The 14,030-nt window shown below is 45.5% G+C and overlaps 1 protein-coding gene across 4 annotated transcripts in view; it reads right to left on the reverse strand.

Moving 5' to 3' along the window:
- The window catches only part of ANK3 (ankyrin 3), a 1,328,922-nt gene that overhangs the window by 1,159,432 nt on the left and 155,460 nt on the right, over positions 1-14,030 (reverse strand). Inside the window, exon 1 of one of the 4 annotated variants that reach the window (XM_063961778.1) lies at positions 8,691-8,856. The exons of 2 other annotated variants lie outside the window; for them this stretch is intronic. In XM_063961778.1, coding sequence (XP_063817848.1) covers positions 8,691-8,750 — 60 coding nt within the window. In that variant the 5' untranslated portion in view covers positions 8,751-8,856. Of the gene's footprint in view, positions 1-8,690; positions 8,857-14,030 lie in introns of those variants that run through there. One more of the 4 variants, XM_063961784.1, reaches the window with a different exon arrangement.

Genomic DNA, 14,030 nt, shown 5'->3' on the forward strand with positions numbered 1-14,030 from the left:
TCTGAATGAGGGCATACATTATGGCATCTTTCTGGATTAATACAATGGATTTTTTGATTTATTTATTCATCATTTATTTTTCATCATTTATATATATTTTTCTGTTTTTTGGTCTGTGGTCTGGAATATGGTCTGTGTCCTGCCCCATCAGTTGGGATTGACTTAAATTAATTGGGATATATGCTTTGTAGTCTGAATTAAATATTAATTTATATATGTATATATGTAGCACCGTGCGTGCTGGTGGGGGTGTGTGCATGTGTGTGTGCGCACTTGTGTGCACGCACACATATATGCGCTCAAACACTGTGCGCTTTTATGTATTTTTCCATGGGGAGATTATCTGTACATTGACACACGCGTATATCTGGTATATGATGCACTCCATTCATTGTGTACTCACAGTATATTACTTTGCTAGTTGAATATTGTAATATGATACATAATGTTACATCACTGGCTATTATAGGCATCTATGTATGTACTTCTGGCATTGGAAGGCTAATATTGTGGCATTGAAGTGCCCGATATGTATTAGAAAGATCGGGTTGCCATGGGGACGCTTTCCTGATGCTTTACTCTGCAGTATCATGTACTTCCGGTCATGTGACCGGAAGATGCGTTCCAAATACAGGAAGTATGGCGCAGTGGAACGCAAACCGCGCTTCTGTGCTGTCTGAGTATATTACTGTGAGTGTTTACACATTGATTTTAATATAACTGTGATGTATGTCTATATATGTTGTCTTGTTATGATAAGTGTTGTTTGTGCTGATATATTCAGCGCTTTTGTACATAATTTTTTGATTATAACACAGGTGTTTCTGGTTATCTAATGAAGGGGAGGGCTATATGGGTATAAAAATGGGTTACTCACACTGGCTTGTGATCTTGACAAAGGGACCTGCGTGTCCCGAAACGTTGATACCCCTATGCTGATTTCCTGATGCTACTAATAAAATAAGGCTTATGAAGAATGGTGAGTGCTCCTGATACGTACTTTTATATATATATATATATATATATATATATATTAGAGAAACACAGAAAATACTGCGCCACAAATGAAAATAAACACTCCTTAATCCTACATATACAGCTATACTGTATTGACACTCCAAATATGTAGGGCGTCTGCTGAACCCCCAAATATTACTGGGATGGTAAATCCCCAAATTAATTTAATTTGGAAAAGGATGGGGGGTAGCGACCACTGGTGTCTAAATATGAATTACAAGTGTTTCAAACAATTAAAACATTTATTAAGAATTCACAATGCTTTTTCTAAAAATGGGACAAAAGGTATTTACACATATATTAAAACATAAAGTGCAAGAATATTTAAAGTGCTTATCTGAGTCAGAGGTCAACTTATTCCCAACGCGTTTCGTCACACAGACGATGAAGTCTGTGTGACGACACAGGCAGGAAATGCTGAGGGAAGGCAGGAAATGCTGAGGGAAGTTGTGGACTCTGGAAAGAAGGAAGGAACATGTACAGCTCAATGTTGGGTATCTTGACCCTTAAGTAAAGTTGGGCAACCCATGCGATAATAAGCGAGATACGGTTCAGTCACGCTTCTCTACACTAAATCTACATAAGGGGAGAGGTTGAAGTAGATTTGGGCATTGTAGGGGTTGAAGGTGTAATGGAGGCGGAATAAGCAAGGTTGTTCACCAAGGCAAGACACATATGGTGGAAAAAGCAGAGTGCCAAGAGCAGAGCTCTGTGAGGCTGCAAAGATCACTATCATGAATGGAAACTTCTCTAGCTTCTCTGCATGAGCTGTACACACTAAGTCATTAATGCATTTATTCTGCATTCCGTTTTGCTGAGCACAAAAAAATCACACGGAACATTAACCTCAGCAGGTTTTCAAGCTTTTCAGTTAAAAGTAAATTGCTTTAGTTTTTTTTATGTCAAACGGCAAACCAAAGCCAAGCGCAGTGTTCTGCACAATATACAAAACAATTAGCTAGAAACAGATTGTGGAGCAATAATGTTTAGATATTTAATTTTTTAAAGTAACATACTCTTAAAGTAACATACAAGTTCCTTACTTGAAATGGTATATGTATCGGTTCCTGGCTGTCACGATCCCAGCAGCCGAAATACAGACGCCAGAATCCCGAGAGCCGCCATAACACCGACATCGAATCCCGAACAGGTCAGCATCCTGATGCCGTGATACTGACAGCCGGGATCCCTACAGCCAATTTCCTAAAGATAAGTATAGCGGGGAGGGTTAGGATTTGGCTCTGGGGGGTTAGGCTGTGGGGGTGGGATAGGCACCATCAGAGGAGGGTAGGTTTAGGCAATAAGGGGGGGTTAGGGTTACTCTGCGGATTGGGGGGTTAGGATTAGGCACTAAGAAGGGAGGTCAGAATTAGGCACTAAGAAGGGAGGTTAGGGTAAGGCACTAAGGAGGGAGGTTGGGGTCAGGCTGAAGATGGAGGGTTGGGGGGTAGAATACTTACCTCACCCCTGTCGGGATCATGGCATCGGTATCGTGACCGCGGCATCCCGTCCGCAGGGATCACGTACCGATCCCCTTGAAACTTACCTTACTAATGTATGGCTATTATTTTTATTTTGATGTTTTATATTACTCTGTGTTAAGGATTTCTACCCTATTTTGTTATGTGTGTTCTCAGCGCCTACATCAGTCCTACTTGTGAGCGGATATGACAGACATCTGAATAGCCATACATGGCTACAGCACTTCTCTTAATTGGTCATAAGTAATAAATCTCTGCATCATCCTCAATGAATTTAAGACTGGCTTTAGTTTACTGATGTATATCAGATGGATTACCTTCTGTTGTATACAGGCAGGATTATTGATTGTGGGTGCCCTAGGGCAAATAAATTGTCGGGTATCCCTCAATGAACTCTCTTACCTTGCCACCCCCCACCCCCATCACCCCCATATGACCACAGTGCCCTCCTTCTTCCCTGTATGAAACACTGTGCATCGCTTCCCCAGTAGATATATTTTGGAGTCATTAGCGGGGTTGGACTGGGGGGCCCAGGAGACTGGCCCCACTGCTTCAAAGCCACTCCCCTTTCTGTAAGGACGCAGCGCTGTGCTGCCTAGCATGTTCTTACTGTGTCAAACACAAGGGGGGTCATTCCGAGTTGTTCGCTCGTTATTTTTTTGTTGCAACGGAGCGAATAGTCACTAATGCGCATGCGCAATGTCCGCAGTGCGACTGCGCCAAGTAAATTTGCTATGCAGTTAGGAATTTTACTCACCGCATTACAAGGTTTTTTCTTCGTTCTGGTGATCGTAATGTGATTGACAGGAAGTGGGTGTTTCTGGGCGGAAACAGGCCGTTTTATGGGAGTGTGTGAAAAAACGCTACCGTTTCTGGGAAAAACGCGGGAGTGGCTGGAGAAACGGAGGAGTGTCTGGGCGAACGCTAGGTGTGTTTGTGACGTCAAACCAGGAACGACAAGCACTGAACTGATCGCAGATGCCGAGTAAGGTTGAAGCTATTCAGAAACTGCTAAGAAGTGTCTATTCGCAATTCTGCTAATCTTTCGTTCGCAATTTTAATATGCTAAGATTCACTCCCAGTAGGCGGCGGCTTAGCGTGTGCAAAGCTGCTAAAAGCAGCTTGCGAGCGAACAACTCGGAATGACCCCCAAGGTCCCTACTGCTGAACTGACTAATTACTTAACCAGCTGCCAGTGCCTGAGCTGTGGATGCCAAAGTACTACCCCCCTCCATGTGATCCTTCCCCATCACCCCAAGTCCACCTCCTCACCCCCAAGTCCCCGCTCCTTCCTCTCCTGTAGCCTGTCTCTGTAGTCCTCCTAACATAGAGCAATCTCTAGAGCTCCACAGGGCCCAGACAATCCTCAATCTGGACAGGTCAGTGCCAATGGAGGTGCGAAAATGTTAATGTTATCTAGAGGAAAGGAGGGGGGTGGGATATATGTATACAATGGATAGGTATTTGGTTTTTTTTTCTGGGGGTTGGTGTGTGTTTTAATAATGATAAAGAGTAGGTGAGGATGTAAAAATCCAATATTTCATTATATCTGTTTGGCTACGGTCCTACGGAACCCATGACAGCTAATCGAGAAATGAGTGGGCCTAGAGGAACATTTTCTTCCCAGGGGGGAAAGTCTGCTTTAGATTGCTTGGGTAACCAAACTTTTAAAAAAACATTTAGATGGTCAAGAAATTTATACCAAAACCTGCTGATTTTTTGACAGAACCATAAATTACGGGATAGGATAGCATTAAGACAATAACATTTAAGGCAAGCCAGAGAATCGATATAAATAAAGTGCTTCTGGTGGGCTGGGGAAATATAAGTTCTGTTTACTACCCGGATATTAGTTTACTATAATCTGGCAGGCTTGAAAGCAGGAACAATTTTTGTTGTGTAATATAATATCTCAGATTCTGACAAATTTGGTAACTCAAGCTGCTATGCTTTGGAGACCGCGGACTAAGGCGAGGTGGTGGCATCCACAGAATCTGGGTAAGGGTAACGGATTCTAAAAGTATTAGAATGACTAAAAGAGAGAACATCAAGCACAGTATTTGGAGTGGCCATAGTAGATAAAGGATCAGCCAATGACTAAATCTAATGGTGAGTCTGTAGGAACATGAAAGAGTGCATGTGGTGCAAATTAAATTTATTGTGAAGTTGTATAAATGGCCTCCGGGTTCAAAAACATATTTTATGGAAAGGATTCACCTATGGTACCATGATTTGTATGAAGAATTTGCAATTGATGGGGAGAAAGGTTGGGTTACCCCATAGAGGTATATCAGGGCAAGCGTAAGGGTTACTGTGCAGCTGTCAATATTAATCCAGGCCCTATATTTATCCCAAAGGAAAATATTATTGTGACAGGATTTACGTTTTGTTAGAAGCAGAGTTTCTTGTATACAAACTGGCAATTATTCAGTAGTATCTATAATACAACCAGCCACACTCCCCAAAGCAATCATCTAATCTGTAGGGAACATGGCCTGCTAGGAACATTCGTCTACAGATCTCCTGGTAGCTACCAGCTAAATCTGCAGGAGTCCGGACCACAAAAACAAAAAACAAAACATAAACATTACTGAATAACGTCATAGACATTACTGAATTTGTTTGTATATCTGCCCTATAATCTATCTTTACAAATCTGGATTCTTTGAAAGAATAATAACACATAATATAACATTGCAAGCTAAATATAAAACAGATCACATAGGTGCAATGCAATAAACCTGCATTAATTAGCCATTAGCAATAACCCAAGCTTTATCTATATAAAATAATTTTCAAATCTATCCAATTTGCTGCAGGACACTGTAGAGCCATTAACATTTTTATGGCATGAGCAGATATAATAATAGTTTTAATCACAGTACTTTACTTACAGTTACTATCATTACTTACAAACAGGAATCAAGGGGTAAATGTAATAGGGCCCAAGTTTTCAGAACTGCAGGAGAATGGCCGTATTTCTGCTACCTGTGACTTCCCTGCTACCCGTTCCTTCCCTACTATCTGTGACTTCCCTGCTACCCGTGACTTCCGTCTTCCCTACTATATGTGCCTTCCTGCTACCTGTTTCTTCCCTTCTACCCGTGACTTCCGGCTTCCCTACTACTACCTGTGCCTTCCCTGCTATCTGTAACTTCCCTGCTTACCTGTGCCTTCCCTGCTACCTGTGACTTCCCAGCTACCTGTGACTTCCCAGCTACCTGTGACTTCCCAGCTACCTGTGCCTTCCCTGCTATCTGTAACTTCCCAGCTACCTGTGACTTCCCTGCTACCTGTAACTTCCCTGCTTACCTGTGTCTTCCCTGCTACCTGTGCCTTCTCTGCTACCTGTGCCTTCCCTGCTATCTGTAACTTCCCTGCTATCTGTAACTTCCCTGCTATCTGTAACTTCCCAGCTACCTGTGACTTCCCTGCTATCTGTAACTTCCCTGCTTACCTGTGCCTTCCCTGCTACCTGTGCCTTCCCTGCTACCTGTGCCTTCCCTGCTATCTGTAACTTCCCTGCTTACCTGTGCCTTCCCTGCTACCTGTGACTTCCACCTTCCTTGCTACTTGTGATTTCCGCCTTCACTGCTATCTGTAACTTCCCTGCTACCTGTGACTTCCCAGCTACCTGTGCCTTCCCTGCTATCTGTAACTTCCCTGCTTACCTGTGCCTTCCCTGCTACCTGTGCCTTCCCTGCTACCTGTGCCTTACCTGCTATCTGTAACTTCCCTGCTATCTGTAACTTCCCTGCTATCTGTAACTTCCCTGCTACCTGTGCCTTCCCTGCTATCTGTAACTTCCCTGCTACCTGTGACTTCCCTGCTACCTGTGACTTCCCAGCTACCTGTGCCTTCCCTGCTATCTGTAACTTCCCTGCTACCTGTGACTTCCCAGCTACCTGTGACTTCCCTGCTACCCGTGACTTCCGGCTTCCCTACTACTACCTGTGCCTTCCCTGCTATCTGTAACTTCCCAGCTACCTGTGACTTCCCTGCTACCTGTGACTTCCCTGCTATCTGTAACTTCCCTGCTACCTGTGACTTCCCAGCTACCTGTGACTTCCCTGCTACCTGTGACTTCCCTGCTATCTGTAACTTCCCTGCTACCTGTGACTTCCCAGCTACCTGTGATTTCCCTGCTATCTGTAACTTCCCTGCTACCTGTGACTTCCCAGCTACCTGTGCCTTCCCTGCTATCTGTAACTTCCCTGCTACCTGTGACTTCCCAGCTACCTGTGCCTTCCCTGCTATCTGTAACTTCCCTGCTTACCTGTGCCTTCCCTGCTACCTGTGACTTCCGCCTTCCTTTATACTTGTGATTTCCGCCTTCCCTGCTACCTGTACCTTCCCTGCTATTTGTGGCTTTTACGTTTCCTGCTACCCGTGTTTTCCCTGCTACCTGAAGGCCATGATTAATATTCAGGGAAGAAGGGAGTTCCTGGCTGGCATAATCCACTATTACTATACACAAGAGAATCTTCGAAAAACTAGTGATTGCAGGTAGTGTTTGTTTCTCCAAAACACAGGCGGGTCATGGTTAATACCTATTACTGCAATGCTGCTACATTCTGACACACTCCTTCACAATCACTGACTTGAATACAGTAAACATTATGTTGTAAATTTATTCTAGATAGATGACCAATCAACATTAGTTGAATTAAAACCTTTCTTTTCCCCACTCTCAGCTTGTACTGTATAACACAGTACCATTCATTTAGAGAGAATGTGCCATGATAGTTCTCTGTAAACAAAGACAGAATTGTAGAACTTCCATAAGTCAGGGTACACTACACGCTTATCACTGTGACATCAAGTACATGTAACCACAGAATAACTGTACAGAAGCGCCATCTCCAGAGCAGGAGTCTCTGGTGTAAGTCATGCTACTTGACATATTATTTTCATGTTGTACATTGGATCATACAATAAATATTGTAAATTCTCTATATTTGGATAATGTATAGTGCACCCATCATTTATAATTCTGTGTGGAGTTTGTATATTCCCCCCATGCTTGTGTGGGTTTTCTCCGGATGCTCGGGTTTCAATCTAAATATATAGTGGTAGATTAACTGGCTCCCAACAAAATTAACCCTAGCATTAATGTGTGTGTGAGCATGTGGTAGGGAATATAGAGTGTAAGCTCCAATGGGGCAGGAACTAATGTGAATGGACAAATACTCTCTGTAAAGCACTGCGGAATATGTGTGCGCTATATAAATAACTAGTAATAAATAATTACATTAAGTAGGGACTGGTGCTTAGGCAGCGGAGCAAGAAATGTAATGTAGCTGAGAGCAACCAATCAGTTAATGTTCACATAATCTCTTAGAAGAATATTGGTTGGGTTTATGCTTTTTTGCACCCCAGTTTTCAGTACGGTCACCCAACATATTTTTAGCACTAGTAGTTTTGGACTCATGCTAAAATGGGTCCGGAGCTGTCCCTATTCGGGTCTGGGACTGAGGGTCGACAGCAAAAAGGTCGACACGCCTTAGGTTGACGCCAATTGGTCGACACACCTTAGGTCGACATGGACAAAAGGACAACATGTACAAAAGGTCGACAGGAACAAGGTCGACATGGAAAAAGGTCGACATGAGTTTTTTATGTTTTTTTTGTGTCATTTTCTTCGTAGAGTGACCAGGAACCCCAATTAGTGCACCGCGTCCCCTCGCATGGCTCGCTTCGCTCGCCATGCTTCGGGCATGGTGCCTTCGCTCCGCTTCGCTCGGCACAGATTACCGTTCCAATCGTAGTCCACATGGATCGTTAAGTATGAAAAAGTTCCAAAAAAGAATTTTTTTTTGAAAAACTCATGTCGACCTTTTCCCATGTCGACCTTGTTCCTGTCGACCTTTTGTCCATGTCGACCTAAGGTGTGTCGACCAATTGGCGTCGACCTAAGGTGTGTCGACCTGGAGTCCGGATACCCCCTATTCCACCCCCATTTCCGCTTCCATCCTTTGTCTCCATTCCTACCACGTCCTCTATACCCACCTCCGACCTACATCCCTGCTCCTCCTCCATCCCCGCCGCATTATACTTGCCCTCCTTATTTTGTCAGGTCCCGCTGGCAGTGGGAGCCATTGGAGAGGGGTCATGTGTTTGCTGCCACTCTGCATGTCAGAAACATGATAAACAAGTAAAACTTGTATATACAAGTTCACCAGGAACACTTACCAAGTGGAGATGCAGCACTGGTACAGGCTGGCTCTGGCTCCTGACCCGGTCACAAAGCATTTCTGAAAAATTCCCCCATGATATTCCCAATCTAACCTTTTTTTCTGTAGTCTGTACTAATGAAAAGAGTAACTAAAACAACAGCTGCATTACAGTTACTGGCAGTTGATCTGAGCTTTGACCCCTCCCACCAATGTCAGTTATGTCATTTCCTGAGCAGTCGCAAAGCTGAGCAGGATGGACTTGGCAAACTATGATGTAGATACAGAGGCACTGAGAGGGAAGTGGGTACTATTTACCCGAGCTCAGGCTTGTAGGAGGGGCACCGGTCTGTCACCACCTTCACCGATCCTTTTACATGTCAGCAGCAGCATCCACTCTTCCCAGCCCAACACAGCAGCAGTCTCCTTTGCCCACACCTGGGGGAGCGATCGCACTGATAGCTCATGGTGCCCCCCTGTATGGTGGGGTTTTTTTTTGCCTTTTTTGTATGGGGTGTGGTCAGAGCCGGCCTTAGGCATAGGCAAACTAGGCAAATGCTTAGGGCATTTGGTATGCTCAGGGGCACCAGCAGGTTCTGATGATTAAAATGATATGCGGCATGCCTATATTCTGTGTGTGACTGCGGCTGTATCTGCATACGAAATGCTACGTTGCAGTGTATTCCTGGAAATCACTGTAATGTAGCATTTCATATGCAGATACAGCCGCAGTCGCACACAGAATATAGGCATGCTGCATATTATTTTAATCAGCAAAAGCTGCTTTTGTATTCTAGCCACACAGTAATGCAAATAAGATGCATTTTCATAAACAAAAGGCGCCCGACGTTAGCAGAGCTGCCAGCTGACTCATGCCAAACATCTCCTGCAGAACTAGCGGCGGTGCTAGGGGGCACCAGCCAAAATCTTGCCTAGGGCATCATATCGGTTAGGGCCTGCTCTGGGTGTGGTCATGCCTGCATAAATAGGCCACGTCCCCTACAGTAACCATGCCCTACACCATTCTCTGCAGCCCTGTATAGATACTATAAGACATATCCTATTAGGCACGGGGTTTACTGAGTGGGGCAAGTTTAATACCTGGAGCTATTCAATTACTCTGCATTTTCCTTGTGCGGTAAACCCTTGGGTAACACATAAAATGCTGCAATCTATGGGTTCTCTGCATCTTAAAACAAAGCAGGTGCATTTACTGTAGACTTTTTCTTGCAGCTCCTGATTGGTTGGTACTTTATCTCTCTCTTATAGATTGGGTTCAGAACATGCTTACCGACTTTCTGGCTGCTCAACAGGGTGTGTGGCATGATCGTAGGTGGGTGGCGGGGCGCGATGGTACCATTGCCCACTGCAATTCAATACCCAGATGTGTATTAGATTTATGCTATAATAAGCTGTTAGCGTGAAATGTTTTCTATGTCTTGAGTGTGCATCCATATAGGGGGTCATTCCGACCCGTTCGCACACATCGGTTTGACGCTGTGGTGCTAACAGGTCTGGAATGCGCATGCATGGAATGCGCATCATTGCCTGTCTCGCTCAGCGAAGAAAGCGGTCGCTGAGCCGACCGCAAGAGGATTGACAGAAAGAAGGCGTTCCTGGGCGTCTCCGGGCCGTTGCCTGCCGTTTTCGAGGAGTGGAGAAGAAAACGCAGGCGTGTCCAGGAGAATGAAGGGCGGACGTCTGACGTCAAAGCCGGCTCCAGCATCGCTGAGATCGTCGCACAGTGTAAGTATGTCCAGGGCTAGTCATGTTCTGCTTGAAAAATTTTTTTAGCTTAGCAGGGCTGCACAAGCGATCGCAGCCCTGCAAAGCTAAAATACACTCCCACATAGGCGTGGACTAGTTGATCGCAGCAGCAGCAAAAAGTTGCTGGCTGCGATCAACTCGGAATGACCACCATAATTATCTATGACTAATGCTTCCCAAAAGGAGCTGTATGCATTAACAGTTCAAAATGACTTTTAACGTGTATGTGTATATTTTACATTGTGAAACTAATTTATTGCTTCCAATTTGATTTCCTGTCTATTTTGATGTTGTGATCATTCTGCATGTACAATTAAAAAAAAAAACACTAAATGAAACATATAACCAGTCACAATATACAAGACAAGGAAGTCACTGTGACTGCATTAAAGTAATGTCAAATCCTGATTTGTAACTTTTTCTTTTATTACAGACAGGGCCGGATTAAGGTGTATGGGGGCCCAGGGGCAACGAAGTTGAGGGGGGCCCCACTAATAAAAGTGCTTCCAAACAGCCCCTTCTCCCGGTCCCCATAGCTGCAGCAGAGGTGCCCATCCAGGTCTCCAGCAGGGGCAGCGGGGCCACTACAGCGGCGGTTATGGCAGCACAAGGACAGGTGCAGGGGAGTGAGCTGGCAAAAGTAGCAGCACGGGTGATGGGTGGGAGGAGGTACCGGCGTGCTGATGCCAAAAGCTGGGAAGCTCATGTGAATGCCAGGTGCCTTTGTCTCACCCGCTGGCTGTCATTGTTCAGATGATGGAGCCCGTGATCATGGCAGCGGCAGAGAGAGCACGCCGGACCTTTTTGCGGCAGCTGCATGCAGCTCTGGGTCATTGTCTCACGGGACTTCAATATCCCATGAGACTGTATATGGAGGAGTGTGTAGGGGCCCTAATGTGTGGGGGCCCCAGGACGACTGCCCCTGTCACCCCTCCTATAATCCGGCCATGATTACAGATGTGTCCTCATACACCTATCCTTTTTGCTCTATATGGCTCAAGACGACTGATGTGACTTAGACACTCCGTTGCGCATAGCGATTTGCTGCATGAGTACTTTTTCCTAAATCTGGTGCCCTAATTTCAATAATGATGAACTAAGGGCCTGATTCAGGTTAGTACATAAACCTGATGGCTTACATACTAACCCGATAGTGGGGGAACTACGCATGTGCAGAATGAGTTCTGCATGATCGCTCCCTGTGCCGCCTTAACCACAGCATGATTGACATGCTGCAGCGTTTTGGGATGGAGCGGGGGAAGTGACGGAACCAGTGTACAACACAGGGCCATGTCACCCCTGTTTTGTAAGAGTGCTGAGGCCAGGATTAGCATGTTTGAACTAGAGATGAGCGCCTGAAATTTTTCGGGTTTTGTGTTTTGGTTTTGGGTTCGGTTCCGCGGCCGTGTTTTGGGTTCGAACGCGTTTTGGCAAAACCTCACCGAATTTTTTTTGTCGGATTCGGGTGTGTTTTGGATTCGGGTGTTTTTTTCCAAAAACACTAAAAAACAGCTTAAATCATAGAATTTGGGGGTCATTTTGATCCCAAAGTATTATTAACCTCAAAAACCATAATTTACACTCATTTTCAGTCTATTCTGAATACCTCACACCTCACAATATTATTTTTAGTCCTAAAATTTGCACCGAGGTCGCTGTGTGAGTAAGATAAGCGACCCTAGTGGCCGACACAAACACCGGGCCCATCTAGGAGTGGCACTGCAGTGTCACGCAGGATGTCCCTTCCAAAAAACCCTCCCCAAACAGCACATGACGCAAAGAAAAAAAGAGGCGCAATGAGGTAGCTGTGTGAGTAAGATTAGCGACCCTAGTGGCCGACACAAACACCGGGCCCATCTAGGAGTGGCACTGCAGTGTCACGCAGGATGGCCCTTCCAAAAAACCCTCCCCAAACAGCACATGACGCAAAGAAAAAAAGAGGCGCAATGAGGTAGCTGTGTGAGTAAGATTAGCGACCCTAGTGGCCGACACAAACACCGGGCCCATCTAGGAGTGGCACTGCAGTGTCACGCAGGATGTCCCTTCCAAAAAACCCTCCCCAATCAGCACATGATGCAAAGAAAAAGAAAAGAAAAAAGAGGTGCAAGATGGAATTGTCCTTGGGCCCTCCCACCCACCCTTATGTTGTATAAACAAAACAGGACATGCACACTTTAACCAACCCATCATTTCAGTGACAGGGTCTGCCACACGACTGTGACTGATATGACGGGTTGGTTTGGACCCCCCCCAAAAAAGAAGCAATTAATCTCTCCTTGCACAAACTGGCTCTACAGAGGCAAGATGTCCACCTCATCTTCACCCTCCGATATATCACCGTGTACATCCCCCTCCTCACAGATTATCAATTCGTCCCCACTGGAATCCACCATCTCAGCTCCCTGTGTACTTTGTGGAGGCAATTGCTGCTGGTCAATGTCTCCGCGGAGGAATTGATTATAATTCATTTTAATGAACATCATCTTCTCCACATTTTCTGGATGTAACCTCGTACGCCGATTGCTGACAAGGTGAGCGGCGGCACTAAACACTCTTTCGGAGTACACACTTGTGGGAGGGCAACTTAGGTAGAATAAAGCCAGTTTGTGCAAGGGCCTCCAAATTGCCTCTTTTTCCTGCCAGTATAAGTACGGACTGTGTGACGTGCCTACTTGGATGCGGTCACTCATATAATCCTCCACCATTCTATCAATGTTGAGAGAATCATATGCAGTGACAGTAGACGACATGTCCGTAATCGTTGTCAGGTCCTTCAGTCCGGACCAGATGTCAGCATCAGCAGTCGCTCCAGACTGCCCTGCATCACCGCCAGCGGGTGGGCTCGGAATTCTGAGCCTTTTCCTCGCACCCCCAGTTGCGGGAGAATGTGAAGGAGGAGATGTTGACAGGTCGCGTTCCGCTTGACTTGACAATTTTGTCACCAGCAGGTCTTTCAACCCCAGCAGACCTGTGTCTGCCGGAAAGAGAGATCCAAGGTAGGCTTTAAATCTAGGATCGAGCACGGTGGCCAAAATGTAGTGCTCTGATTTCAACAGATTGACCACCCGTGAATCCTTGTTAAGCGAATTAAGGGCTGCATCCACAAGTCCCACATGCCTAGCGGAATCGCTCCGTGTTAGCTCCTCCTTCAATGCCTCCAGCTTCTTCTGCAAAAGCCTGATGAGGGGAATGACCTGACTCAGGCTGGCAGTGTCTGAACTGACTTCACGTGTGGCAAGTTCAAAGGGCATCAGAACCTTGCACAACGTTGAAATCATTCTCCACTGCACTTGAGACAGGTGCATTCCACCTACTATATCGTGCTCAATTGTATAGGCTTGAATGGCCTTTTGCTGCTCCTCCAACCTCTGAAGCATATAGAGGGTTGAATTCCACCTCGTTACCACTTCTTGCTTCAGATGATGGCAGGGCAGGTTCAGTAGTTTTTGGTGGTGCTCCAGTCTTCTGTACGTGGTGCCTGTACGCCGAAAGTGTCCCGCAATTTTTCTGGCCACCGACAGCATCTCTTGCACGCCCCTGTCGTTTTTAAAAAAATTCTGCACCACCAAATTCAAGGTATGTGCAAAACATG

The sequence above is a fragment of the Pseudophryne corroboree genome, chromosome 3 (genome assembly GCF_028390025.1).
Source record: "Pseudophryne corroboree isolate aPseCor3 chromosome 3, aPseCor3.hap2, whole genome shotgun sequence".
Taxonomy (NCBI): domain Eukaryota; kingdom Metazoa; phylum Chordata; class Amphibia; order Anura; family Myobatrachidae; genus Pseudophryne; species Pseudophryne corroboree.